The 26,059-nt window shown below is 44.3% G+C and overlaps 1 protein-coding gene across 1 annotated transcript; it reads right to left on the reverse strand.

The window, feature by feature from the left end:
• Positions 1-4,961: 4,961 nt before the first annotated feature.
• On the reverse strand, positions 4,962-16,663 carry ptchd1 (patched domain containing 1). Its single transcript, XM_041961875.1, has 5 exons — positions 16,316-16,663; positions 12,910-13,624; positions 7,390-7,779; positions 7,043-7,203; positions 4,962-6,062 (listed from the first exon to the last, which is right to left on the reverse strand). The coding sequence occupies exons 1-5, from the start codon at positions 16,661-16,663 to the stop codon at positions 4,962-4,964; spliced, it is 2,715 nt and encodes a 904-aa protein (XP_041817809.1).
• Between the last annotated feature and the right edge of the window lie 9,396 nt (positions 16,664-26,059).

Here is a 26,059-nt window from a genome sequence, read left to right on the forward strand (position 1 = left end):
CCACAGTGTCGAGACATCTCCAGGATTGCTTTGTGTGCATTATCCACAATATTTCAAACATGACTTATTACAAACAAAGAAGTTCTTCTTTTAAGTTTGGTTTGATCAACAATTTCAAAGTTAAATTAAAGGAATCTTTAAATTTCCTACCTGATGCTTTTCAAAAGCATCTGCAGAGTCTGTGTGGGTTTAAATGTGTGTTTGTGTGAGTCCTATGGAGGAAGACTTGTCCTCTTCACTCTGCTCACACAGTGCACGTGTCTCTCCATCACTCCCATAATAGAGTTTATCTGTCAATCTTTAGTCCAGAACGAGCACGAATGAAATATCTGTCGCAGCTTGCCTCAGTGCTTCCCCCTCAGCGGCTCTGCCTCGCTCCTCCAGAATCCACCTGTTTCTTATACAGGAGCATCGGCCGGGTCAGGTGCCTGGGTTTGTGCGTGACTGTGTCGAGGTGCGTTCAGGAAATCAGAAATTCTGAAATGTAACGTGAGGTCTGCCTGCGGGAAACAGTAAACCAAATAATGACACACCCCCACGGAGGAGAGGGAGGAGGGAGAACACGCATGGTAGATAATAAACTATCTTGAACAGCGTTGTCTGTCTATCCATCTATCTATCTATCTGTTGTATATCTGTGTTATTCTGTCTCAGTATGACTGGAGGGCAGCAGCTGGTATTACAGGATGCAGGGCCAGACAGTTCCTGGACAGAGTATTAGCCTTTATCTGGTGTGTGTGTGCGTGGGTGTGTGTGCACTTGTCTGATCCACAGAGAAGTATGCAGCAAATTGCAAAAACAGGTAAAAATTACACAGTAGACTCAACTATGAAATGTTGGATTCAGGTTGACAAACCGGCCAAACATCTTCTCTCCCTCTCTCTCTCTCACACACACACACGCGCACGCACGCACGCACACACACACACACACACACACACTGGTCTGTGGGCTTTGAACATGAGGAATGGCATCTGACGTCAGACGTAAAATGAATCCAAACAAGACAAGAGCAGCCTCAGGGCGACACAAATCTCAGTGTTTTTACTTGTCTGTACTGTGTGTGTGTGTGTGTGTGTGTGTGTGTGTGTGTGTGTGTGAGGCATCTAGATAATGAAGTAGTTGACACTGACCACAAGGGGGCAATAAAGACTACAGTGAGTTTTCCACTGGAGATCAAGTGTCAGCCTTTCTTCATTCTTTCTGAGGGATAACAAAACTGTATCAGATCAGTGGAGCAAAGCAGGACTGCAGCACGTTATTGCTCTTCTTCAGTGACGCAGCACTTTTGGGGGAGGTGGTTGTCAGTGTGTGTGTGTGTGATCGCAGTTCAAGCTCAAGTGAATCAAAATCCCACCGGCAATCTTTTCTCTCTCTTTTCATGTCTGCAGGGACAAGCAGAGACAACAAATTATTCAGACTGAAAACTCATCACGTCTTTGCAAAAAATGCCCTTTTCTACTCCAGAAAGAGCATCTGGGCTGTCTGGTCCGACTTGATAAATGAGTTTTAAATGTGAATGCGTGATGCTAAGACAATGTGCCCACATACCTGTCTCTCGGCGTAGGCAGGGCAGCAGCAGTCCCGTTCTGAAAGGTCACATCTTGAGTGCATTAAGTTTCCGAGCGTCCTGCCAAAATCTCCCCGAATGAGTTCCCCCTACCTGCTCACGCAATTTACTGTACATCGTGATACAGTAAATACCAAAATTACTTGGCTGTAAACACCTCAGGAACCTTTGTGGAACAGCCGTCTTAACGCTGTGGGTAAACTTTTTTTTTGCCACCTCAGCTGTGTGACTCTATGGACGGAAACGTCAGGCAGTCCAGACTCAACAACTCTTCAGTAGATTATCATTCGATTTTGTAAACACGTTCATGGTCCCCAGAGGATTAACCCTACCGACTTTGGTGATACTCTTTTAAGTGAAATGTCTCCATAACCAATGGGAGGATTGTCATTAAATTTGGTCCAGACATTCATGCCCCCATCAAAATTTTAACATAAAGGATGGTGCAGCAGGACACAGGATGTAGTATTTTGCAATATTTATCGTTTAAAAAAGTGTTTTTAATAATTCAAAAAATGAGAAAGAGCAACACAAATTTGGTAAAAGATTATGAACCACATTGGGCCCAAAAATAAAAAAAGAAACAGAACAGCAATAAAACTAGGTGATATATCTGACTCCAACAAAGACAAACTGACCTCCCTACATGACAAACAGGGGAACATATATACCAGCAGGTCAAACCAATTAAACAAACGAGGGGTGGACAAAACACAGAGACTACAAATTAAAAAAGGCAGTTTGTTATGAACTCAGTATGAACTGTGACAAAAATGCACAAAATAGCAAAACTAAATGTGCAAAATTAACAACAAAACACACACAAAAAAGATTTTCTTCCAAACCCTCCTGCTGTGGCAGGTGGTATAGTCCAGGGCCCAGGTGTAGGCATTTAACACTGCTCATCAACACCTTTCACACTGAAAATCCCAACAGTGTTAAAATCGACCTTAAGATGATCAGAGATCAGTGTAAAACTATTTCAGGGTATGGAGGTAGTGAGCAGGGCAGAAGATACAGACTAATTAAATGAATATAGGACACCGGGATATTGATGAAGACTACAGAAGGAAGCTGCGAAGCAACAGATATGAGACAGGACCAGCTGTGCATTAACCTAAAAGAATTCATGAAATTTAAGAACAGCAGACTCTGCACTTCAATGATTAAAACATTAACTAGACGTGTGTGTTCATGTGTCTGATTTTATAACTAAATGAGTGAAAAGGTCAAATTAAAGTGAAAGTGATGGCTTCACCGAAATGGTTGTCAGACACAGTTCAGCACTTTGGTTTATGAGGAGATACCTGCAAAACGAAAGATGTTCCCATCAGCCTCAGCTGTAATTTGTGTTTAGCGCAAAATTAGCAAACATTAGCATGCTAACACGCTTAAATAAGAAGACCTCAGTTTCTCACTTCACCTCAGTCCTCTGATCAGTGACTTTAGTTCTTCACAGTGTTTATTTTCTCCTCTCGTCTCATCTCTCACACACGCTTTGTGTTTTTGTTGTATTTAATAGGAAACTGCAGGCCATTATATTACATCTCATATCAAACTCCACGGCCTCTACCTCCATCCACTTGTGAACTTCAACAGCGACGCAGTGCACGCGGCCGTAAACAGCGTTTGGATTGACAGCCTCATTGATCTGGTGCAGGAGGCTTCTGTGGTTCCTGGCGGTCCTGCTGCATCCTGTGCATTTCTACCCTGAGAGCTCAATCTTTAGTGTAAACCAATGGGCTATTAGTTATGGAGAGAAAGGGCTGATACTGATTTGAAAGGAAGGGGAAGAGGTGGGATTGTGAAAGGCTTGATGGCTAATTGGCGCTCAACATGCACTGTTTCAAGGATGTTCAATTTTGGTAATTTTCCCATAATTTACCATTTCCACATGCTCCACAGCGGTGCTGGTCCCTTTGTGTGTGGAGAAAGAACTGTATTCAGCTTTGTAATTAGCAAAAAATGACGCAGCCCACATTTAGAGGTACCTCCAGCTTGAAGGTCATGCATGAGCTCGCAAGAAAAACAACTGGCAGCGCTCATGGGTTGGACGCCGGCGAGGGATCGTGCCCTCGTCCTACTGGTGGTTGTGGCGTCTGCACAGAGCCTGAACAATACTTTCATTGAAATGTCGAAGAGGAGCACGGATTAACGAGAGGAAGCACTCCCACGCACATAGACCTTCAGCCACAGGGATGAATCCAGGAATAAAAAAGGAAACAAGCTCTGTTCCCTTCAGGGAGCAGAATCGTAGGAGGTTGAAAGAGAACAATACTTCCATTCAAACCGATTTACGGGTCAGAAAGAATGGAAACGCTCGTGTAGGCGCTGACATCATGTCCTGATGATCGCTCACATTGTAATGGAGTCACGCTCTTATCACTTCCAAAGCTTTACGTGATCGGATATTATAGCGAATAAAACTTTTATCTGTATCCGTAACCAGATTTACAAAACAGAAAAAGCACAAAAGTGCATTATGCAGGAAGTATGATGCATTTTCAAAGTAATGCGCTTTATATTGTTGTGTTTTTCTCAGGAGAAGTTTGAGGATATTTTCTGTGCAGACTGTCTGACTCATAATTGTTGAAGGTTACATATTGTTTTTGTCTTAATATTGACACTCTCGTCAGGTTAACCCAGCCCACATTCATTTAGCATTATGGGTAATGAGTAAAAAGAGTCCAAACTTCCTGCAAGATGGACCTTCTTCTGTAGAAAGTAGCTCAGGAAAGCCATGTTTCCACCACAAACACCTGCATGGCCACGTACCACAAGAAGCAAGTGAGAAAAGTGCTTGTTCTTCAAATTTAAATTCTTTAAATTAAAGGGTCAGACCCTTTAAATATTATCACCTGCATCAAAGCCAAAACCATTTCACAGCATGTTTTCTTCATCTGACTTTATTTGTCCAGCATTAAAGTAGAAATACTCGAGTCATACAGATGATTGCCTCATGTCATTGTAGCTGTATTTGTGCAACGTGATATGGCGAACAGATAGCAGGAGCCAAACAACGTGATCAGATCTAAAGCAAGTTTCGGAGACGTGAAAAATGTGGCACTCACATCCGGGGCCTGACCTCAAGCTGATCCTCAGCTTCTGATTGGCTGTTAGGGAAAGAGCTCATTCTCATGCCACACAGAACTAGTTACAAGCAGGTAACCATGGATACACTGCATCTCTCTTCTTGTCCTCACTAGCCTCCCACTCTCCTTTACTTGTTTGAATCTGCTTCCTCTTGACCCTCTACCTCTACTTTTCTTCCTCTTTGTCTCAGTGGCACTCTCAGTTTCTTCCTACTCACGAGGATCAGCTTTCCTGCCCGCAGCCTGCATTCGGCTGCTCAGACTACACCGAACCAACTCCCGGCCGGCAGTCACCGCGCTCAGACAGTGGTGATCTGGTCGACCACTCGAGTGCTGTCGTTCATTTCAACGCACTCCACCTCCTGCCTCTGGCCCTCTCCGTCAGGCCGGTGTCCCCGGCTCTTGGAGGGAGGCAGGAAGGTGAGGAGGGTGGGCAGGAAGGCGAGCGTGTGCAGGGCCGAGCAGCCGGCCGTGAGGGTGAGGCAGCGAAACAGAGTGCGTGTGAGGTTGGAGCGCACAGAGCCAACAGGCACCAGAGCGGCGCTGTAGCAGATGAGCGTCTGTAGAGAGGGAACGCCGTGTCGCTCCAGCGCCACTCTCACCCAGCGAGTCCTGCTGTCACCCCGACCCGAGGCGAACCCGCAGAGGAGGGGGCCGCTGCAGTCTGCTGAGTGCCCCAAGGCTGAGATCAGACACAACACAGACATGCAGTCCAGCTCCACACCCCACAAGGTCATGAAGCCCAGCACCCCGAACTGGACGGACAGCAGGGTGAGGCCCAGCCACACGGACACGAGCGGCTCCACGACGGCCAGGGAGGACAGACCTAACAGGAAGAGCACCGCCAGCAGTGAGTGTCTGAGGGGGGAGCTGACCGCTGCAGCGTAGCGGTCCAGGTAGACGAAGGAGGGGTTGAAGATCAGGAAGCGGACTCGTGAGGTCAGCGACAGGCGTCGCAGCGTGTCCAGCAGCACTGACATCTCCTCGCGCTTGTTCTCCGTCGTCTTGGCCACCAGGAAGATTCGGGACGCTGCCACGTCGGGCTCCTCGCCCTGACCGCGCTCTGCGAATATGATGTCGTCGGCGAAGTGAGCGAACTGTGGCTCGCGGAGGAAGGAGTGGCGAAGCGTGTGGGTGAAGTTTTCCCGCGGCTGGCTGGTGGACTGGTTGCGGTCTGTCAGGTAGTTCAGGTAGGCTTCCAGCCAGCTGATTCGCTGGAAGCCTTTGGCGTATTCCAGCAGATCCCGCTGCACTGAGGCATTCCAGTAGGGGGCACTCTCATAGATGTAAAATCCAATGACAGGGGAGTACGAGCTGAAGTAACGCTGCTGAGCACGGGTGTACAATACTGTCGCTGTATCCATGGCAACCAGCGCACTGGGGTCTGAACCCTGGGTCACCTGTCAACAACCAAAACACATGTATTACAGGTTGAACTGTGCGTTTATGCTTCGATTACATGTGAGTGTGTCTGCAGCCTGGTGTAAAAACTGAATATAAGTGACTATGCACTGGTATGTCTTTTTCACATGATATTACCCCCTCAGCCACCATGTAGTCACCAGGAAAACCAAACAACCCAAACAAATCTCTTAAAAAAACACTGGATAATCAGACGTCTTCTAAAATCTGGACAGAAATTGAGTTTTATGGCACAGAAATATAACTATGGTACTACAAAAATGAAGAAAGTTATGAAGTGAAATGAAAGTATGAGTGTGAGTAAGTCATATGAGTATGACTTAGTGCATGTAATTTTACATATTTTTTAAATATTTTTTTCTAAATATTTTATTTTTCTTTTATATAGTCAAATTTCATTTGTTTGTATAATATGTACATATAAAGTCTATTTTTTATTTTGTTTTTTTTTTTCCGAATGTTCTCTACCTCTGCTGCTATTTTTCTTCCCACTGTTATCACATGCTGCTGTAATGCCCAAAGTTTCCCCGGCTGGGGATAAAGTTTTTTCTTATCTTATCTTATCTTTACTTTTATTGTGAAGTACTTTGAGCTTTGAGTGTATCCAAAAACCATTATATCACAGTAAATTATGATGTCAGGCAAACTTCTTAGTGTCAGTTTACTTACTTGATAATCTTGCGAATTTTGCTTTTGTATCAAGCAGCAAAAATGTTGCAGCATGATTGGTTCAAGTTAATTTGCTTTACTTGACATTGCATGTCCCGTCATGTGACTATTGCGCATGCTCGCATGGTGACATCCATGCTATCGTGCAGCCCTGTTTGGCTATCAAACAGTAATGTTAGCGAGGAAGCCATTGAATGCTGATGTCAGCTGTTGTCTAATTTTCCCTTTCCATGAAATAACAATGCAACATGCGGACAACAAAATAAAAGTTGTTGTATGGTTGCCTCACCTGTAGGAAGCCCATCAGACCGAAGGAGATGTAAACCAGATACAGCAGAACCACAAAGGGTTTGACATAGGTGTTAGTGATCCAGTCTCCGTAGCAACGCCTCACACACCCCAGCAAAAGGTGAGAGTCCGGAGGGTGAGGGTCCGTGCTAGCTGTGGAATGCGTGTGTGGGTGTGGGTGTGGATGCGTGTGGGTGGAGTTCGCCAAGTGGCCGTGGCCGTGGCCGTGCGCGGCAGGGTTGTTCGCCGTATGCGGGTGCGCGTGTGCATGTGTGTGAGTTAGGTTAGGATTTGGCATGTGTGCGTGGCTGTGGCTGACCCCATGTGGTGGGTTGGTTGTTTGAGTCTCATCCTGGTAGCGAGTGTACATGAGACACCTGTACCAGGCCGGCTTAGAGTCCAGCCGGTCCGGTTTGGGGACCCGCCGGCAGAAGCAGCCGTGTCTGTACCCGGTCTCTAAGTATCCAGTGAACACCAGACAGGAACTGTAGAAGGACAACATGTAAACATAGCTGATGGTGACAGCCAAGGCGGCGGTGCGGCAGAAGAGCCGGACAGCCTCCATGTTGGTGAGCGGCGAGGCGGCCAGGCCCAGGGTCATCAGGTGGAGCATGGTGGAGCCGGAGAAACGCAGCATGACGTCCTCGAAGACGCTCGCCACCCGCTCCTTCACGTGCTGGTCCTCCCGGGTTCGCCTCCATGACGACAGCATCTCGAAGGAGCCGAAGAGCCCGTGGCCTGATGGGAAACAGAAACAGGGATGACAACCTTTAAATCAAGACAATGGTTAAAGGTGGATTGTGCTGAATTACCTACAGTATTTACCCAGACAAAAAAAAACTCAAGGACGACTCTTTTTATGCATCATCATAAATACATACAGCTGCACTAATCAAATGTTTATATTAACAACTGATCAATAACTATATGTAATATAAAGGGGTTGCACATAGTGATAATGGACTGTGTAGCATTTTAGCTTCTTTCAGCTCATTGATTTGGTTTTACAACCTACGAATTTGGCTCAGTCTCCAAACTTGCTAATTTCCAAACAGCTTCTTTCCTTTTTCCTGTGGTGTCTTGATTACACCCTGGTGGCTGATGGCTTTCATCAAATTTTCCAGCTGCAGCTCCAGCTATTTCCAACAACAAAAAAAGTGATAAACCCACTGTAGGTTGCTTGCTCAGCACCGACCAGCAGAGAGATTAAGTTAGCGACTAGCTGGTGAAGCATTCAGCAGCTAAAGATCCACATATTTCCTTTAGGAGATGAAAGGAGGGTGAATATTGGACTTATGTTTGTCAGGTGGACAGAGACACGACTACAAACGAATACAAATGTTGCTCTGAGTGCAACACTGCGCAACTGCTTGCTAACATATGCACCATTGCAACTTTAAAACATGACAATATGTCAATGATGTGTTTACAGCTTCTTTTACTGTGCAAAAAATAAATGAATGCAGCTTTAAATTACAATTTGTAGTTTTGTATGCATCTCAGAAGAGACCCTTATTCAGAGAGAAGCTGCCACTGAATTTAAGCTAGGCTACGCTAATCCAACTGCTTAACGTACCATCCAACTGCTCAGACACAAAGGTAGAGGTACCCTAGAACGCTTTGATTGGTCCACGCTTGGCTTCAATTCCATCATTTTGAGGAATCACACCGTTGCACAAGGAGCTGTAATAACTCAGCCTGCTTGCTTTTGAACAGTCCTCTCAGCGCAATGTCACACCTCAGTCCTGGGAATATGTGAAATGATAGATACACCACAGCATGGAAATGCACTTCTCTTGTGACTTTACCTCACAATCCTAGTCGGGAAATTGGACATTTGCAGCAGCAGCAGTACGTGAGAGTTCAACTCAGGTTCTCAATATAGATAATAAGTAATTAAAACATGTTTAAAATATGTTTAGACTAGAACAAGCTGTAATCCAGCAGATGCATACATACAAAGCCTCCGTACTGGATAGATTTAGAGCTTCAAACATCAGTGGGAAAGAATAAGGTTTGAATGAATTTTGATTCAACAACACTCATCACTGTTCATCAACGAGTGCATCAGCAGTCCAGTCTCATGTGCGTGCACATACATGTTTATATACAGCATGTGCAGCAGATGGTTTTTAATGGTTTCCTCTTCCGTGGTTGCCATGGCACCCGTGAGTCACCAGTGACACGCATTACCCCCCCCTCCTCTCTCTCTCCAGTGACCTCACCATGGCGAAACACTTAACACCTTAGCAGAGGCATAACGTACCGACACTTCAGGCGTGGGTGCAGCTGAGAAAGTCTGCAGACCTGTGATGTGAGTGAGTTTGTGTGTGTGTGTGTGTGTGTGTGTTTGTGTGTGGGTGTGTGTGTGAGAGAGAGTGTGTGTGTTAGATCATGTACTACTCACGTTGTGGGGATATAAATCTGTTTACATATTCTTGCCTTCCTTATGAGGACAAAATGCAGTAACCATCAGGTGAAATCATTACATTTTAGAATTAAGACTTGGATTAAGGCTAGGATAAGTCTCCTGTGTGTGTGTCTGTGTGTGTGTGTGTGTGTGTACGCCTCTGTGTGTGTGTGTGTGTATTTGAAAGAGAGGGAATCAGACAGTGAATGGCAGTGAAAGAGGCAGAGAGGTTAATCTTGCAGAGAGAAGATGAGAGCAAAAAGAGAGCCACTTGCCCAAGGATTTTGATATTTACCAGAGCTTGAGACAGGCTAATGTGCACTCACGGACAAACACACACACACACACACACACACACACAGACGTTCACATTCAGGTACTAATGCATGAAAAACACCCAGAAAATAAGGACGTTTCCTTTGCCAGAATGCTTTCAGTCCCTCAATGATGAAAACTCTCCATTCAAACTGTTAGTTATGTTAAGCTCAGCTCAGGTTCACACACACCAACATGCAGACATGCAAACATTAGAATATAGTTTGTACATTTTAAATGCTGTGAAGGAATTTAACTGAGAAAAACAGCCTAAACTGAGTAAAATCATGAAGATTTAAAGATTTTTTTTTTTTGACATTATAAAACCTCAAAAAAATGCCTGACACGATTTTCACAGAGCCAAAGGAAGCATCACAAAATGTCTTGTTATGACTCTCAAAACCCAACGATGTTCAATTTACACCATTCGAAAACTGAGAAAAGCAAATGCAAAATGATCACATCAGACAAGTTTGGTCAGTGCAGTGAAAAAAAATTTGTGGTTCAATACCACAAAAACACGGATCTCTCCCAATTTAAATGACGATATTGTGAGTAAATGAATGCACAGATGACTGAAGTATAGAAAACTGTCCTAAAGGAAATAAACCAAAGCCTTTGCATCATTAACTTACTCCTCTTTGTACACAAGAATTTCAGGCATTTTTTGCTGTTTCCTCCATCAGTAAATCACTTTGCATGCTAATAAGCATCTATGTGAAAACAGTTTTCTGACAGAGAAAAAACCTGAGTATCTACTATAATTCTCCCCCTTCTGTCGCCTCTCTCTCTGCTGTGAAACCACACATCCTTCTCTCCATCCTCACACCTCCTCCCACCTTTTTCCGCCTGCCCACTTGATTCTGAAAAATCCTCCCTGCCTGCTTTCCTTCCCTCTAACTACAGTTTAACTTCGTTTTCTGCTCAGAGAATCCTGCTCTCGACCCCATATGAAACGATATTCCATCGCGCCCCCTCTCCATCTCCTCTGCTTTCTCCACATTTATTTTAAGCCTAACAGCAGCCTTTCTTCCTCCACATTACAGAATAATTATGGTATGGACTGCATGTGTGCGTGAGCGGTTACACACAGCACACCCTATAGTATTTAGTATGTGTGCACTCAGGATAAACTCCACACACATTTGGCGCACACTTTCAATTTGTTCCTAGTTTGTTTTCTTATTTATTTTATCTAAACGTATTTTTGCTTTTATTCTGTTTGTTCTCTTCATATTATCACTGCACAAACAAATAAACTCAACATGCAAGATGCTGGTAAGATTGCAGGCGCAGTCACACTGAACTGCGAAAACAATCATTGTTGCTCCAGGAGCAGAACAAAGTTACCTCCCAAACCACAATCAATGTATTTGGGAATAAAAAACAGTCACATTTGCCTCAAGTTTATCACTGATGCAAATGTATCAGACCGCGACACCCCTGCAGTCTTTCCAAGACTTGCTTCCTCATTAAAGTATTTTATTTTCTAAACTGAAAATGTCCCCCCTCCAGATTTGCGGGCTGGCCTCTTGAGGACTCTGGTCATGAGTACTGTGGCGTCAGGTCAGCAGTGTTTCTCTGAATTATGGCAGTCTGGGCATTCTGACCTTATTAAAGGAGCGGGGCACCGGCCATGATGTGATCGATCCACATTAAATACAGTTTCTTCATTGCTTTATAAAATTCAGTATTCCTGCTTTAATTTACATCTACTGAGTCACACTTGGCCACTGACTCAGTTTTTGGCGCCACAGTAATTCCTGGCCTGCTGCCTTAGATAAAAAAACGAACCCATTGAGTTTCACACAGTGAGGTACACAGTACGTTTTTTAAATGTAAGAAAACAAGAGAGAGAGAGAGCGCCGGTGTCTAATCGGTGCTCATTATTGGCAAAAACCCTGAATTTGAGTCGGTATCAGGAGAGACTTGATGAACAGTTGAACACTTGAAAGTCAAAACTCAACAATAAACTTAATTATTTTTGCTCATGAAGTCAACTGTCTGTCATTAGGAAAGAGACTGTTGACTTACTGTGTTGTATGCAACAGTGTGTAAATCATTATCCATTACATACAGATACACACCTGTCACATCTGTCTGTGACGTCAGGTCACTCCTGCTGCACACGGCTACAATAACCTGCAGCGGCCATAATTCATGTACGATCCAGACTTTTACATTTTAAAAAGGCCACCCTGCAGTCCCTGCTGTAGCCAGTGGAGAGCTGGAGCACTGCCCATCTGTGGGCAACACCAAAACCATGTTTCCCAGCCATCAGTATGTAATGTTATATTAGACTTATCAAAACTTGGGTTTAGTCTAATTTTCGGGACAGACAGGGCAGGATTTGGGATTTGAGACAACTGCTCGTAATTGACTTGACAGCTGGTCACTGAAGTGTCTTGAAGTGGGAGTGAATGCTGGTTTCAGAAAGTTACAAAAATTGTGGGATGCAGCCTCTCAATCCGAATGACTGGGAGGAGGCATTTCCAGGTGTTCTTCAACAATCCAACAAACATTTGATTTAAAGCATCCTGACTCCTTAAAATCATGCTTTCAAGTAGTCTAGACGTCAATTTGAATGCTTATAAATGTAAAATAGTGTAAAACTTTCTCATTCCAGCTCTGGATCAGTTCCAGATTCCAGCTCAAGAACCTTAACAACTTACTTTTCAGAGCTTTTGGATTAAGTTTATGCCCCCAGTCACAAAAGGTATTGTTAGTGCCATCATCCTCCCCCTCAGTAAGTCAAGTTCATGCCCTGCCACTTGTCAGTCATTCTGATGATCTGTCTACTTTGAAATGGTTTTCAGCCTGAGGCTGGCATCTGCGAAACCCATCACAGGTACTCAAAAAGCAGACGGTGAACACAGGCAGGCTGTGATATAAAAGCAATGGCAATGTTCACCTCGGCTCGCACCTGCCATGTTTTAGCTTCACTTTCCTTTGATTTCTCGCTGCCTTAATCCATTGTTTTGCTGTTTTTTTGCTCAGACTTCTCTGCGTTCAACAACCATGAGTTCTCAAAAAGTGTGCATCCAAAAATGTCCTGAACTGAGAGGCCACTTCCAGACAAATAAAGATAAACATTTATTTCGGATTTGTTATTTTACGATTAAAAGTATTAGTTTTAAACCTACCAAGCATGACGAAAGGGATGCCCAGGTACGTTGAGTTGTAGGTAGCCCCGGTCAGGTTGAGTATCCCAGCAGCAGTGAGGCCTGACAGTGTGATTGACAGCAGGGCCAGCAGTCCCAACCAGGGTTTAGACCTCACGCAGTCCCTCATAGAGCAGCAGAGGACAGCCAGCACACCACACACCCCCAAGCTGGCCAACAGGGGGCGGCGTGCTAGCACCGAGGAGAACTGGAAGTCTGTCCTCAGAGAAGAGGAAGTGGAAGGGTACAGGCCCAGCTTAGGGTGCAACGCTGCAAAGTGCTGTAACTCAGCACAGAAGGCCTTTTCCCATTGGTTTGCCACCCGGTCCATCAGGCCACCGCGGACTTGGAGGTAGTAGGTGAGCTGCAACGCCCTGGCTGAACGTACACCTTCTCCCCTGGCTCCTGTCCCCGGACCACGCACCGCCCCGCTGGGACCCCAGCCCTGCACGCCACCCAGCTGGTGGCCGATGTACGCCTGCCGTCCGTCCGCCAGCTGTGTGATCGGGTACCGCAGGATCGGGACGGAGCGGTTGGAGGTGCGAGCTGCCTGGATCTCCTCCATGGCGCGGATGATGTCATCAATGATGCAGACATTCTTGTCGTCGGGGAGACAGAGGTAGGAGAAGGAGTAGTTGAAGCTGTTGAAGCCTGCCGCCGGGACCATCACCTGCATCTGGTAGATCCGCCTGTGGAGCTGTGTGCCAAGAAAACACCCCAAACAAGAAAGAAAGAGCCTTTTTAATGTGGATCACGTTTTTTTTTAAGCTGTACATTTTTGAAAATGTCTTTCATCCACAGAGAGCGAGGAGGCAGCGTTGGTGATTTCCATCTGTTCAATACCAGTCGTGCAGCCAATAATGTTACAAAAGATCCGCTCGGAGCCTCGTCAAAGGCAGCTGAAGGATGCCGGACAGAGCGGTCATGGCATTAGGCTCAACAGGTGTCACAGTCACCTCTGTACTCAAAGACCAGTAGTTACACAGAGACGCACACGGCCGAACATATTCACATGTTTGCTGGTGTTTGATGACATTTTTCACAATATGGTCATACATTCTGAAAACTTTGGTTCAATGACTGCGGTGAACAACTTTACACTGAATCAACCCTGGTGTGGACGCACACGTTCAAGAATATCCCCCCCAAAAGTTCCTCAGAGATCCCCTCCCCCAAGTCCTCCTTTCTAGCTGTTTGATTGAAAAAGAGAGACAGATATGTGGGGGAGTATGTGTGTAGGTGTGTGTGTGTGTCTTTACTCGACAGAGTAACAATGAATCCTCCCTCCGTTTCTATGGCGAGATTACAACAGTGCCAGCATCCACGGTGCTGGTTACTAAGCAACAGGCCTGATGCCAGTCCCTGCCACAGTGAACATGGGCAGAGCTGTCTCAGAATACTGCATTGACTTTAGAGAGGGTGGGTGTGCCCGTGTGTGTGTATGTGTGTGTGTGTGTGTGTTGGAATGTTGCCTGAAAATTGATTAGTTTTGAAAGTTTGGTCCTTGCACTGATGTGTTATGAGGTTTACCCAAATTCTTAATCTATTCTTTGTGATCTTTTACTGCCAAAAGACAGCAATCTGTCGTTATTACTGCAGTTTCTTAGTAGGACCTTAAAAATCCAAGGCAGGTGCCTCAGATCGCTAAATTCATTCTAAAGGCCCAATCAGTATTTTTTGAGACTACTAATTCCAGGATTACGCACACTCATTATCCAAATTCAATTTGGAGTTTAGAAACATTATTAAATTTATAAGCATTTTGTGACTGTTGCCGATCATCGTTATAGTGAAAACATAGTCAAAACATCAGCTGTTCCAAATGACAAATGTCATCAGTTTTGCAGGTATCTGGTCATTAAGAGTTGGACACATTAAAATTTAGACCTGCTGGTGGCGCTACATTAGATGGAGGAAATCACCAAAGTTTTCAGCGTTTGTCATCTGGGACCCCGAAAGTATGAAGCTAATTTTGAGTCAATGCATCTGATAGATGTTGAGACATTTTACTGGGAAAAAATCTGCTGTTGGAGCTAGAAAAAAAGGCAGGGGCTCACCAAAGTCACTAGGCTACATCCTCTGGGGACCATGCAAGTCTGCTCAAAATCACACCAAGGTATTTCCAGGACAGACAAGCATCGTTTGACTCACAATCCCGCATGGGCACTAATTAATCAAATAAAAGGATTATATCCATCATAGAAGAAGCAAAGTTACAGATTCCTTCACTGACCAAAGCTTAAGTAGTCCAAAATTGAATGGAGTCATCAGGTGTGACTCACAATTCTTCCTGGAACTCCTGTCTAGTGCTGGCTATCACTGCTATTTGCAACAAGTTCAGACCCTTTCTCACAGAGTTGCTGGATGGCATTTTGGGAAACGTAGGAACTCACAGACTGATGCACAAGTCGACAAGGCGAGCTGGGAGTGTAAGATTATGTAACAGCGAATTTTTTTTTCCTTTCGCAGCACTCTGTTTTATGCACCAGCTTGTGTGTCTCGCAGGCTGTTCGCAGTAAATGATGCACAGCTCTGAACTAGCCTGTCTCTAACTGTGGCAGTCCTCTACGGACCGAGTTATGGGTTTATTTAAAGTGGGTCACAATAACCGTATTTGACAAACACTTACAGACACACAGAAACAGCCATTCTGGGTAGGGTATGTAGGCTACAAGCACACACACACACACACAGTCTACACAATAGAGCTTGGTGTCTCTGGCCTATTAGTTAGCAAGCTCTGATTACAACCGCATAACTTCATGAAATCATTTGGCTAATTGCTCCAGGGGTGTCAAGCTAAATCTCATAAATCCAGTTAGGAATACCAATGGAGAGAGAGAGAGGCCTCCGAGCTCCAGCTAACTCTGCTTTATAATTAAACTGCTCTGCTTCATAACTACAAAGGTTGCCGGCGTTATTTGAAATGGGACTGTGTTGTTCTGCTTAATGGCCATCAATCACCGAGAATGAGGAGGAAGACAGCTCGCATGTGTGCTCTGGCCTGCAGACACTGACCTTTACCTCTGTGTGTGTGTTTCCGAATGTGACTGGGAATTGATTTGTTTTTAAAACTGGACTATGAAGATGCACTGTAGTCTCATTTTATGACATATGAGCAGTGATTTTAAAAGGGCAGATGTTGAATATTGTCCAAAGAGTGCAAATGTGTGCCAACTGGGTCTCAAAGCTCACAAGAGAGCCCCTTAAAATGTTAAAATTATGCCCATTATTATAATAATTTGTCCCGGTTTTGTATGTGTTCATGGTGTTCCTTACAAGCACTTTTTATAGATCCCACTTCATTTATTATCCTAGTTTGCCAGCTCCCATTGAGATGCACTGACTTTTTACAATTAGTGTGCGCGCGTGCGGTGCGCGTGCATACCTTCAGTATGGTGTCCAGATGAACCGGATCCAGCACGCTCCCCTTTCGGGTGGTGACAATCACGCGCCCGTAGCGACCCGGCGTCTGCAGGTCGGAGTAGAGCGCGTGCTTGGAGCGGTTCATGGGGAACAGGCTGTCCACCAGGTTGCCCTCTATCTTGGCCAGGCTGTGTTTGGGCGCGAGCAGGCTCTCCACGTCCTCCTCCACGCGGTACCGGCTGAAGCTGGCCCCCAGCAGGATGGAGAGGAGCACGGGCGCCGAGGCGAAGAACACCGGGTGGCTCGCCACGAACCGGCCCAGCGCATGGAAGGAGGTTCTCAGGCCCGCGTGCAACACCTGGCGCAGCATCCTAGCGCGCGGCCGCGGCTCGAGCCTCTCCCACCGACCGGAAAGCCCCGGAGCACTGCCGAGCATCAGGGGCTGCCGGACGCATCGGTGGGCTCCGTCGCTCTCAGTCTGCTGGAGAGTTGACGCCGGCTGGTGGGAGGATTTGTCCCCCGGAGCAGGAGGTCGCCAACCGGGGAGAATCCAATCCTCCTCCGGTCACAGGTGCGCCGGTTTCCCCGGGGTTCGCACATCCGCTGGAATAGCACAAAGCAGAGAAAGCTGTTGAATGAGGCAGCACTTCTCCGCTCTGCGGTTAGAAAGCATACTGATAGCCCACTTTACATTTAACAGCCAGTTCCCTGCTGCGTTCAGCGCCTTGTGCAAGCCGCATGGCTCTGTGCGCAACAGAAAAATCGCAGAGCCAAAGTGTGCTCATGATTAGACTTGTTAAGCTCCTCCTAAAACTGACCAGTGATCTCAGAGCTTCTGTCTGTGCACTCGGACAGGTTGCAGACACCGCACGCCAAACGGACGCCAGGTTGTACATACCTAAACAGGGGGAAGGGGGGGCGACCCGGTGACGACGGAGATGTCACAGATCCTGCCGGCTGCTCGTGCGTCCAGCTCCACCCTATCACCGAGCCGCCACACAACCTGATGGGTGGCCGAGGTGGGTGGGTTGGCTAGGTGGGTGACGCGGTGTGAACGCACCGGGGACACACACCGGCAGAGCTGTTTGTCAGATCAGCCTAATCTGGGTTTCCTCTGCGGCAGAGGGCTCTCTGTGGTCTGTCCTCTCCTCGCCTCATCGCCCCGGTGGTTTGACGGAGCCCCTGGTCATCCGCCACCGGGCTGCTCTCCCAGCAGCGACTGCTCTCCTCCTTGGAAAGGCACGTCAGTAATTACCGGCTTTCAAACCGGGGACCGTCTCTCTCTCTCTCCCTCTCTCCCTTTCTCTGCCTTTCTTCCCTCCTTTGCACCGCCCTCACGACTCCGCCTCTCGCCGTTCCGCGCCGCCACAATGCAGAGAAACACCGTCAGTCCGTGGTGCGTGAGTGGCAGCGGGCAGCTCGTGCAAGATTTGTCGGATTTCAACGCGTTTAAAGTGCAGCCAGCATTAATGTAAAAAATGCTTTAAAGGTTCATCTCTATGACATCTCGATATCTCTATAATAGTCACAGAAAAATGACGTTTCTCTGCGAAATTGATGCTACTTGATGCTTTTTTACCTCTCTGTGTGGGGTTATAATGTTTGCAGCCTGTAGCATCGTTTAAAAAGACACTTAAAAAACTAAAAAGTTATTTTTCACAATAAATTGGAGTGAATGCATGAAAACCTGTTGGCAGGAGCATCATGACAACACATTTATGTGTTTTCCTGCACGATAAAATGCTCATTTTATTCTGTGGCATCCGTATAGTTGTTTAATTTTGCTCATGTAATTAAATACATACATAATATTAATTGTCCTCAGCCTTGTTGCAAGTGCATGAAGCATCTCTAGGGGTTTGCTGTTGTGTAGCAGGTTGCCATAGAAACCAGACAAATTACTTTCTTTTTTTTTACAAGCCCTTGTTCCCATGGCAATAGGGATGCCACCCATCCCCCAAAACACACGCACATACACAGTAGTGCGCACACGCACGACACAACACACCCTCACTCTCTGTCATGCACACAAACACACACCTGCTGACTCCCAATCTGCTGATGGTGTGGAGGTGTTTGACACGGTGGCGTTAAAAACAAAAGGGCGGGAGAGAGAGCGAGAGCAGGGAGCGAAGAAATAATGAGTGCTGATCCACCGAGATCACACTCTCCCCATCTGTCTGTCTGTCTGACTTTGTATTAAGAGCCATGAAATCAAATAGCCAAACAGCCTTTAGTCCGTCTGCATGGGACCAACTAATGGCTCCTTTCGTCTGCCGTCTCCCCAGATATCATAAATTAAAGGCTGTTTGGATTAACAACAGAAAAAAAACTTTCTCTTTGCTCCCTCTGCATGATGCTCGAAGTCATGAGGAAGAAAATGTTTTACAACTAAAGCATTACAACTTCTAATGTGGTGGGTTTTGGCTTGGGTGGGTCTCACGAGATAAAAATCTTGAAATCTAATTTTATTTTAGTAGTTAAGCGTAAGTATTTTAAAAATGTTGCACATTGAATTGCCAGCCACCCGCTTACAAATCAGAAAAATGCATTTGTTATAGTTAAAAACTTCAATGTTTATTTAATCTGCTTGTTAAAGCTTGTGAGAAGATTAAATGTTCTGAAAATGACAAACAGATCTGTTTTCGTATCATGTATCTATATTATGCATTGGTTATCAGTCAATATAATTTGTTTATTCAATAAAGATAATTTGATTATGCTGTCAAGCAGCAAGACGTCCATTGCCTTTGATTTTCCTCTTCCAGGTCTGCATAGATTTTTTGATTTCCTGGTAATAATCAATGTGATGCTTTTGTTTTTTTTGCAGCCAAGATGTGAGTCCTGATTTCCCTGAGTGAAATAAATCAAATAAATAATCAAATAGATGCACGAAATTCCAAAAATAACAAACATCTTACAAAGAATGTTACTGAGAGCGTGCACTACTTTATATTTGACAGAAGAATCATGAAAACTGAAGGATAAGCCATCCAGTCGCCGGAACAAATGTCATTAAATATTTCTGCAAACCTTCACCTTCGTTTCTGTACGTTCAAACTGAATTGTGAGTGAGTTGTGACAACGCTGTGGTGAAGGTCTGATTTGGTTTAGGCACAAAACCACTTGGTTTGGGTTTTGAGAAATCGTGTTTTGTCTTAAATACTCGGTTAGGATTAACCGTAAAAAAAATCCCTCGTACTCCTGATGAGAAATTCAGCTCATGAACATGTACCAGTATTCTAACATGCGGAATTTAACGTATCTGTGGCTTGCGAGCATTTTATTTTGGCGTCTGAGGTGAGAATTAGAGACGTCAGACGGACAAGAAACTGCCAAGAGACTTCACGCATCACTCCCAAGACCACATCGAAGCAACAGACATCTCAAAGAATGGAAACAAACCCTCACAACCACTACTGTGGTCTCTAACGAAGCGCTTGACCTACAACTGTTGAGCAGTTGTAAGGGGGGGTGTAAGGTGTGAACATAATCAGCATGCTGAGAAACACTATACACTCATGACAGGTGCTTCCTAAAAAAAAAAAAAAAAAATCCATCTGCGTGCACGTGCTTATGCATGTTCTAATCCATTATTCAATTAAGCCTCAATTAGCCTTTAATCCCCATTACCAGTCCTGTGAGAGACGAGCGGTGAAGGAATGAATGAGTAAGTGTCTCCCCGGGGAGGAAGGAAGAGCAGAGTGGAAAATGAAAGACTGCAGAGATATAGGGGGCTCGGGGCAGTTTCTGATAACAAAAGTACTAATTAGTGTCGCTAAAGGATTTATAGAAATCAGAATAGCGTGTGTGGGGTGGAAAGAAGAAGGTGGAGGGAGTGAGTGGAGTCGCCGGGCTATTTTCTGCACCTGCAGAGACGAAGGAGGGCAAATTCAAGGGGGGAGATCCTCCAGGGGTCGAAAACCGCCGACAACAAATACACTCACGCACACACACTCAGGCCAAAGAGATGGACAGCTGAGGGAACCGGTATGGGCAGCACAGAGGACCGCTCCTCTTCTTTGGACAGGCTGTCATTCTGTGTCCATATTTGGGCTCCACATTTCATTTGCTCTCCTGTTTGTCCTCCTGCATGACAGCTTTCCTCCATAATTAAAGGCAGCTATATGGACGCAGAGCTGGTCCGATACTCATGAATAAGGCTCCTCTCTTCTTTTTTTTTCGCTCATACTCCTCCGAACCCGCACACCCTCCTTGTCCTCCACCCCTCCCATCCCCCAATCCATCTGTTTTGGTGGAGGCCATCCATTAATAAAGAGTCTGTCCTTTCATTTCTATTTCCCTCCTTCTGTATTATTTATTTACCCATCTATCCACAGTTATGGCAGGCAGATATGGTTGCCGGATTGGGATGCAGCAGATCCACCTCCTGCTCGAGTGGGAGAAAATACTTGAAACTTTGCGTCATCCAAACCTCTTACCCACAAATTCTGTTCCAGACGTGGAAACATGTAATCCACTAAAGCTAAGAATCAATTTGACTGAAAGGTCAAGCGGTGGGAAATTCAATATAATATTCAGAAATGTGTTTTTGTCAGTGAGTTATCGTCTGAAAATAAGAAGAATTAGAAGGATCTCTTTACATCTACAGAGAGAGCAGGTCCTCTTCCAGGGAGTCCACCATGTTTCTACAGTAGCCCAGAACAGACAAACCAAAGACTTGCATTTTTAGCGACCACCACAGATTCTCCTACATGCTGCACATGGAGGGTGAGGCGAGGGATGCCACTAAATCCTACACACGTAAACTCTCTGAAAACCACTCAGACCAGCTCTGATTAGCAGCTGCTCTGATTGAAATGAAGAACATTTTCAGAGCGTGGGCGTTACAGCGGCTGAGTCGAGTTCAAATGCAGCAAACCTGCACCATTAGATGAATTTTTACACTCAAGCACAGAAGAGACAAAATGTGACGGCTGGAGAAAAAGCCTTTTAAAGTATTTAAAAATAATTACTGCTATTAACTACTCACATGAAAACTTTTGTCATTGTGACACATATTTGCACGTATTTAAATAAATGCTACAACAGTAGAGCCCATTAGAGCTGCAAATCTCTACCTTTAACGTGGATGCTGTCCTTCAAAATGGTCCAAAGCTGATATCTGTGCTTTTTTTTTTTAATCATTGGGTCCAGTCTTAGTTTAGTTTGGGTGATATAACCACACAGTATTATTTCCATTGTGGTTTTTGATGTTTAAACATGAAGTTTGAGTGGAAATATATTTTCCAAACATATGTTTTTTTAAACATTTGGTTTATATTATATGAATATGGTGGATGTGAGTGTGTTTTAGCTCCATTTTGGTCTTCACCTTCTCTTTTCTGAGAAACATGTCTGGCTTTTTAGCTGATAAACGCTCCATTTTGTTCACCAGCTAGTTGCTATACTGCAGTAGTTGCAAGCACCAGCATACAGTGAGACTTTAGTGCTTTTCCACTAAAAACAGCTGCTGCACCTGAAAACTGGGCTGAGGAGAGCAGTGAGACCACAGCTGAGGGGAACTGCAGAGTTGAGTATCAATTATCAATGAGTTTGACACTACGAGCGACACCTTTCACATCGTCATTTCATGCATTGATTAGAGCAGCTTTAAAGTGAAGCAACAGCAAAAGCTTTAATAAGCTTGCAAACTTCAGTTACAGAACTGAAGTGCTGCTGTTCCACTTAAAGGAGACTGACTGTATTAACTAACATCACCTGATTTCCCATCATAAAACTTCAGTGTCAGTGACATTATGCTGAAGGCTGTATCTATAAAAGATGTCAAAATAATTCATGCAAAATTCAATTGTGCTCAATCCCACAGTTTCCAACGTCTGCATCTCCTTCTGCTTCTGTCTATCCATTTATCCATCTTTATTTTCCTCTCTGCTATTTCTGTCTATCCATTCTCTGCATCCTCTTGGTGGTCAGCAGCATTCATAATTTCTAAATGTCATTTGGACATTAGCTCATGAGGTCAGAAAGGACGCTGTAAGTGTGTGTGTGTGTGTGTGTCTGTGTGTCGGGAGGGGTGATGGAAGAGGGAGGTCGTAGGGAGGGGCAGGCGATGAGAAATACAGTAAAGTCATCTTCGTGGCCTCTTGGAGACTCATAGATTTGATTACAGTTACAGGCCAGAAACAGAGAAGATAGATGCAGACGGATGCAGATAAAAAGCGTATCACATGCTCACTCTGCTTCTACACGAGCGCAGGACGAAGGAGACAGAACAAGATAAAGAGTGGGTGCCCCGAGTTTGATAAAGAAAACTGGGAGATGACTTCAGCAGGGCCTGAGGAAAACCAGATTTGGTAAAAGGTCAGACTGTGATATCTGAGAAGAGCCATTTTCACATCTCAGAAAGCTAAATTTAATCTGTGTGATTACTGGGCCCATCTGTAATCTGTACACCACCTCAAGAAGGCCCTGAAGGCACGTTTTCCCTGCCCTCTATTGGACAGAAGCAGAACTGCATGACTGGACTGCATGCGTCTAAGGCAGGTTGTCTGTGTGTGTGTGTGTTGGGTGGGTTTCTCTGACAGCAAGCTTTAATGATACAGTTATTTGATGTGTTTCTGGGGATTATTCCCTTCGGCATCTCCTCCACGGAAGGAGAACTTGGAGGACATGAACGACAAGGTGTTTTTTGATCTGGGCATCAGACCAAGTTTGAGCCTCTGGCAGCAGAAAAAGCTGCTGCCTTTTGAGCTGATGTTGTTGCAAACTGACATCCACTCGCTCACCACTTACTGCTTGATCTGACAAATCTGCAGGGTTTATATATAATTGGGGAAAAGGGCTGAGCTATGGATACAAATCTTTCAAAGTATATATGATCATATATCACAACCCTGATATACTATATGCTGTATTAGGATACAGTGATTTCAACTGAACAACAGTTACAGATAAAACAACCAGATTTGAATGTCTATTTTTGGCCAGTTCAATTAAACAATCCAGCTGCTTATTGATTTGCAGAATTATAGCCAAAGATAACAAAGATACTGAAAGATATCAATGTAGTGTAGCATCTCATACATTATCATAATACCTGACTGTAGATGGCAGAAACCGGCTCCCATAGGGCTGCATTGTATCGGACAGATTACTGTATTTGTGTACAGCCCTGAGTGAAGATGAGCCAGTGACAAAATGTTGACAATTTATAGGAAAAGAATGAGATTTCTATTGAGAAATATTCAATATGGACAAAATATGCGTCAGCACACTTGGGTCCAATGCAAGTATCTAACACAACCAAGCTTTCGGCCGTTAGACCTTCATCAGGGCAAATGTTTAACATAAGGGAGTCTCAGATCTTATGATGACAGAGCACACATGTGCTTTGTCATTAAGGTCTCAAATGCATAACTGCAAATACAACATACCCCCAAATCTGAGGATAACCCAATACAGAAGGCAAACAGTGTCAGATGTGATAAAAGGGGTGGAAATAATGCACAAGCACTGGGAGAAAGTTCAGCTTCTACAACCCTCAAACACATCAGTAAATCCACCTGTAGTAATCCTCATATCTCAGTCCACATTTGAACCTGTGAGAAGACTTGTGAGTAGCCAACAAAGCTCTTTCGATAAGTCTTGAGTTTCTATCACCCCTGTACATTCTCAATACCCTGCAGAATGCCACGCATGAGACAGCTGTTTTTAAGCGAACATACTCTGAAATCCATGTTTGATTTACAATGTTTGGATGTGGAATCTATAGAAGCAGGGGAGAAAGAAAAAGCGAAGGAAATCCTCTAAATTAGTTGATCCGGTCGCCACAAAATGCATCCAGCATGTTTTATTTTGTGATTGCTGGGTCTATCTTTGCCCTCCTGTGACTTGATTTACTAAAGTGTGCAGATTGGTGTGGTTTTGTGTAACAAGGACTGGGTCCAGGTGACAAATCAGTGCGTTAATCGCCCTAGCTGTCATTTTTACACTGGCCAATAAAGTAGATTTATCACAATTCAATGAAGTAATGGCGTAAAGTCAGGCAGTAGCTCATTATTAGATGCTCTACCAACACAGAGCATGAAGGAGTCTGCAGGGACTAATTCTGTCTCTGATTAGCAGGGCTTACTGCAGGAGTTTGGTTTCAAGCTTCAAACATTGGAAACTAAGTCTGAATACACTTAAGTTACATTTTCAGGTGTGTTATTAAAATATAAGCATGTAAAAATATTTTGATAATACTCAAAAGCATTCTGTGACTTGTGCTGTTTTTCAGGATTTGTCAATGGGGGGAAGAAGGAAAATACGTAATTTGAAGAATTTCTAATGAGGTAATTGAACTTGTTTGGGGGAAAAACAAATGATTTTTTAAAGCTCAGTATTTTTCATTTATTTTAAAACATGTCACATCAACACCAACAATGGAAACAAGTCAGTAAAATATACTGATTAAATTGATTTTGTTCTTTGTGTATTAATAATACAGGATAAATAAATGAACAAATGTACAAATAAAACATCTTAAAATATACTTGACTTTAGTATTTTGAGACACCAAGTAATTATTTAAACATATTTTGGGACTTAATACAGACATACTTGAAATATGACTTCAAATTACCATTAATTGTAGATGCAGCATTTACATATATCAAATGTATACTAACAAGTGGCCAAAAGATTGCGTTAACGTTAGCAATATGATGCAGCAAAATAGCTACAGCTAACTAAAAACTGCTGCTCTGAGTTAACTTACTGCTTCAACATAAAATATTTTAGTCGCATCGCTTGGTTTTCAGAAACAAGATTGAAAGAACTGAAGGAAATCCAAGTTTTAAGCACTCTTTTAATTTGAGTATTTCAGCAAAGCTAAAGCTAGCAGGCGCACATTCAGCGACCACATTAAACCCCTAACCCTAACCCAAACCTTCTTGGGTTTGACATCAAGCACACTTGTTTGCTATGACTGGATGAACAATGACTTTTGGTTAAAATCCTAAGAAATTAAATCTGCTAATGGGGCAGTAGTTTACATTTTTGGGAAATGTTGGTTCTCGAAGCTTGGTGAGGTAGGAATGCTAGTTACTAGTTAGCTAATTCGTAGACTGCTGTATTTTATATACAGATGCTTCAAATGTTTAGTCTGAATGTCTGAAAGTCAACAAGTCGTTTCATCTATTTCCTGAGTACAGTTGTTGCATCTGCCATTGATAATGAATGTCAGTGTAAGACTGGCTGACAGGGGCCTGATCCATGATGTTGCTTACACATCTAATAAAAAGAGATCTCTGCTCATTATCATCCATCTCACTTACGCTCGCCCTCTTTGTCTCTTAATCATCCCAACCCCCCCAGCACATACACACAACACCATTATAGACTGGTGCACTGGACTGTTTCTCTAATTGGTGTGTATTGATGAGACTGCTGCTGGTATTGCCACAGATACAAGTCATTAGTGTTACCCCCTGCCTTGCAATGTAAGACACACATACACACACACACAAACACACAGTGACAAGTTCAAGAACCTCCTGTAAGAACACAGAATAAGTTGCCATGGGAACTGCTGACATCAGTGAATGAGATATGATGCTGTGAGTGTGTGCGTGTGCGTGCGTGTAATAGCAGGTCTGGAGGAAAATCAATAAATGGACATGTTTTCAGATGCAATCTCAACCTCTTTATGTCTTTTGTCCCCCATCCATCAGACCCTCCATCCACTGACTGCCACCTCGGGCCATTTCTCTCTCTCGCACACATTTACCTGATCAATCACAGAAAAGTTACGGCATTATGT

This window comes from Chelmon rostratus, chromosome 20 (assembly GCF_017976325.1).
Source record: "Chelmon rostratus isolate fCheRos1 chromosome 20, fCheRos1.pri, whole genome shotgun sequence".
In the NCBI taxonomy this organism is placed as follows: Eukaryota; Metazoa; Chordata; class Actinopteri; order Chaetodontiformes; family Chaetodontidae; genus Chelmon; species Chelmon rostratus.

Excerpts from the sequence above, each read along its gene's own strand:
- ptchd1 (XM_041961875.1), bottom strand. The coding sequence starts at position 16,663 with ATGCTGCGCCAGGTGTTGCACGCGGGCCTGAGAACCTCCTTCCATGCG. Across the intron at positions 7,204-7,389 it reads GTACACTCGCTACCAGGATG|ATTCCACAGCTAGCACGGAC; the intron begins AGACTCAAACAA and ends ACCCACACACGC. Across the intron at positions 6,063-7,042 it reads GTCTGATGGGCTTCCTACAG|GTGACCCAGGGTTCAGACCC; the intron begins GTGAGGCAACCA and ends GGTTGTTGACAG.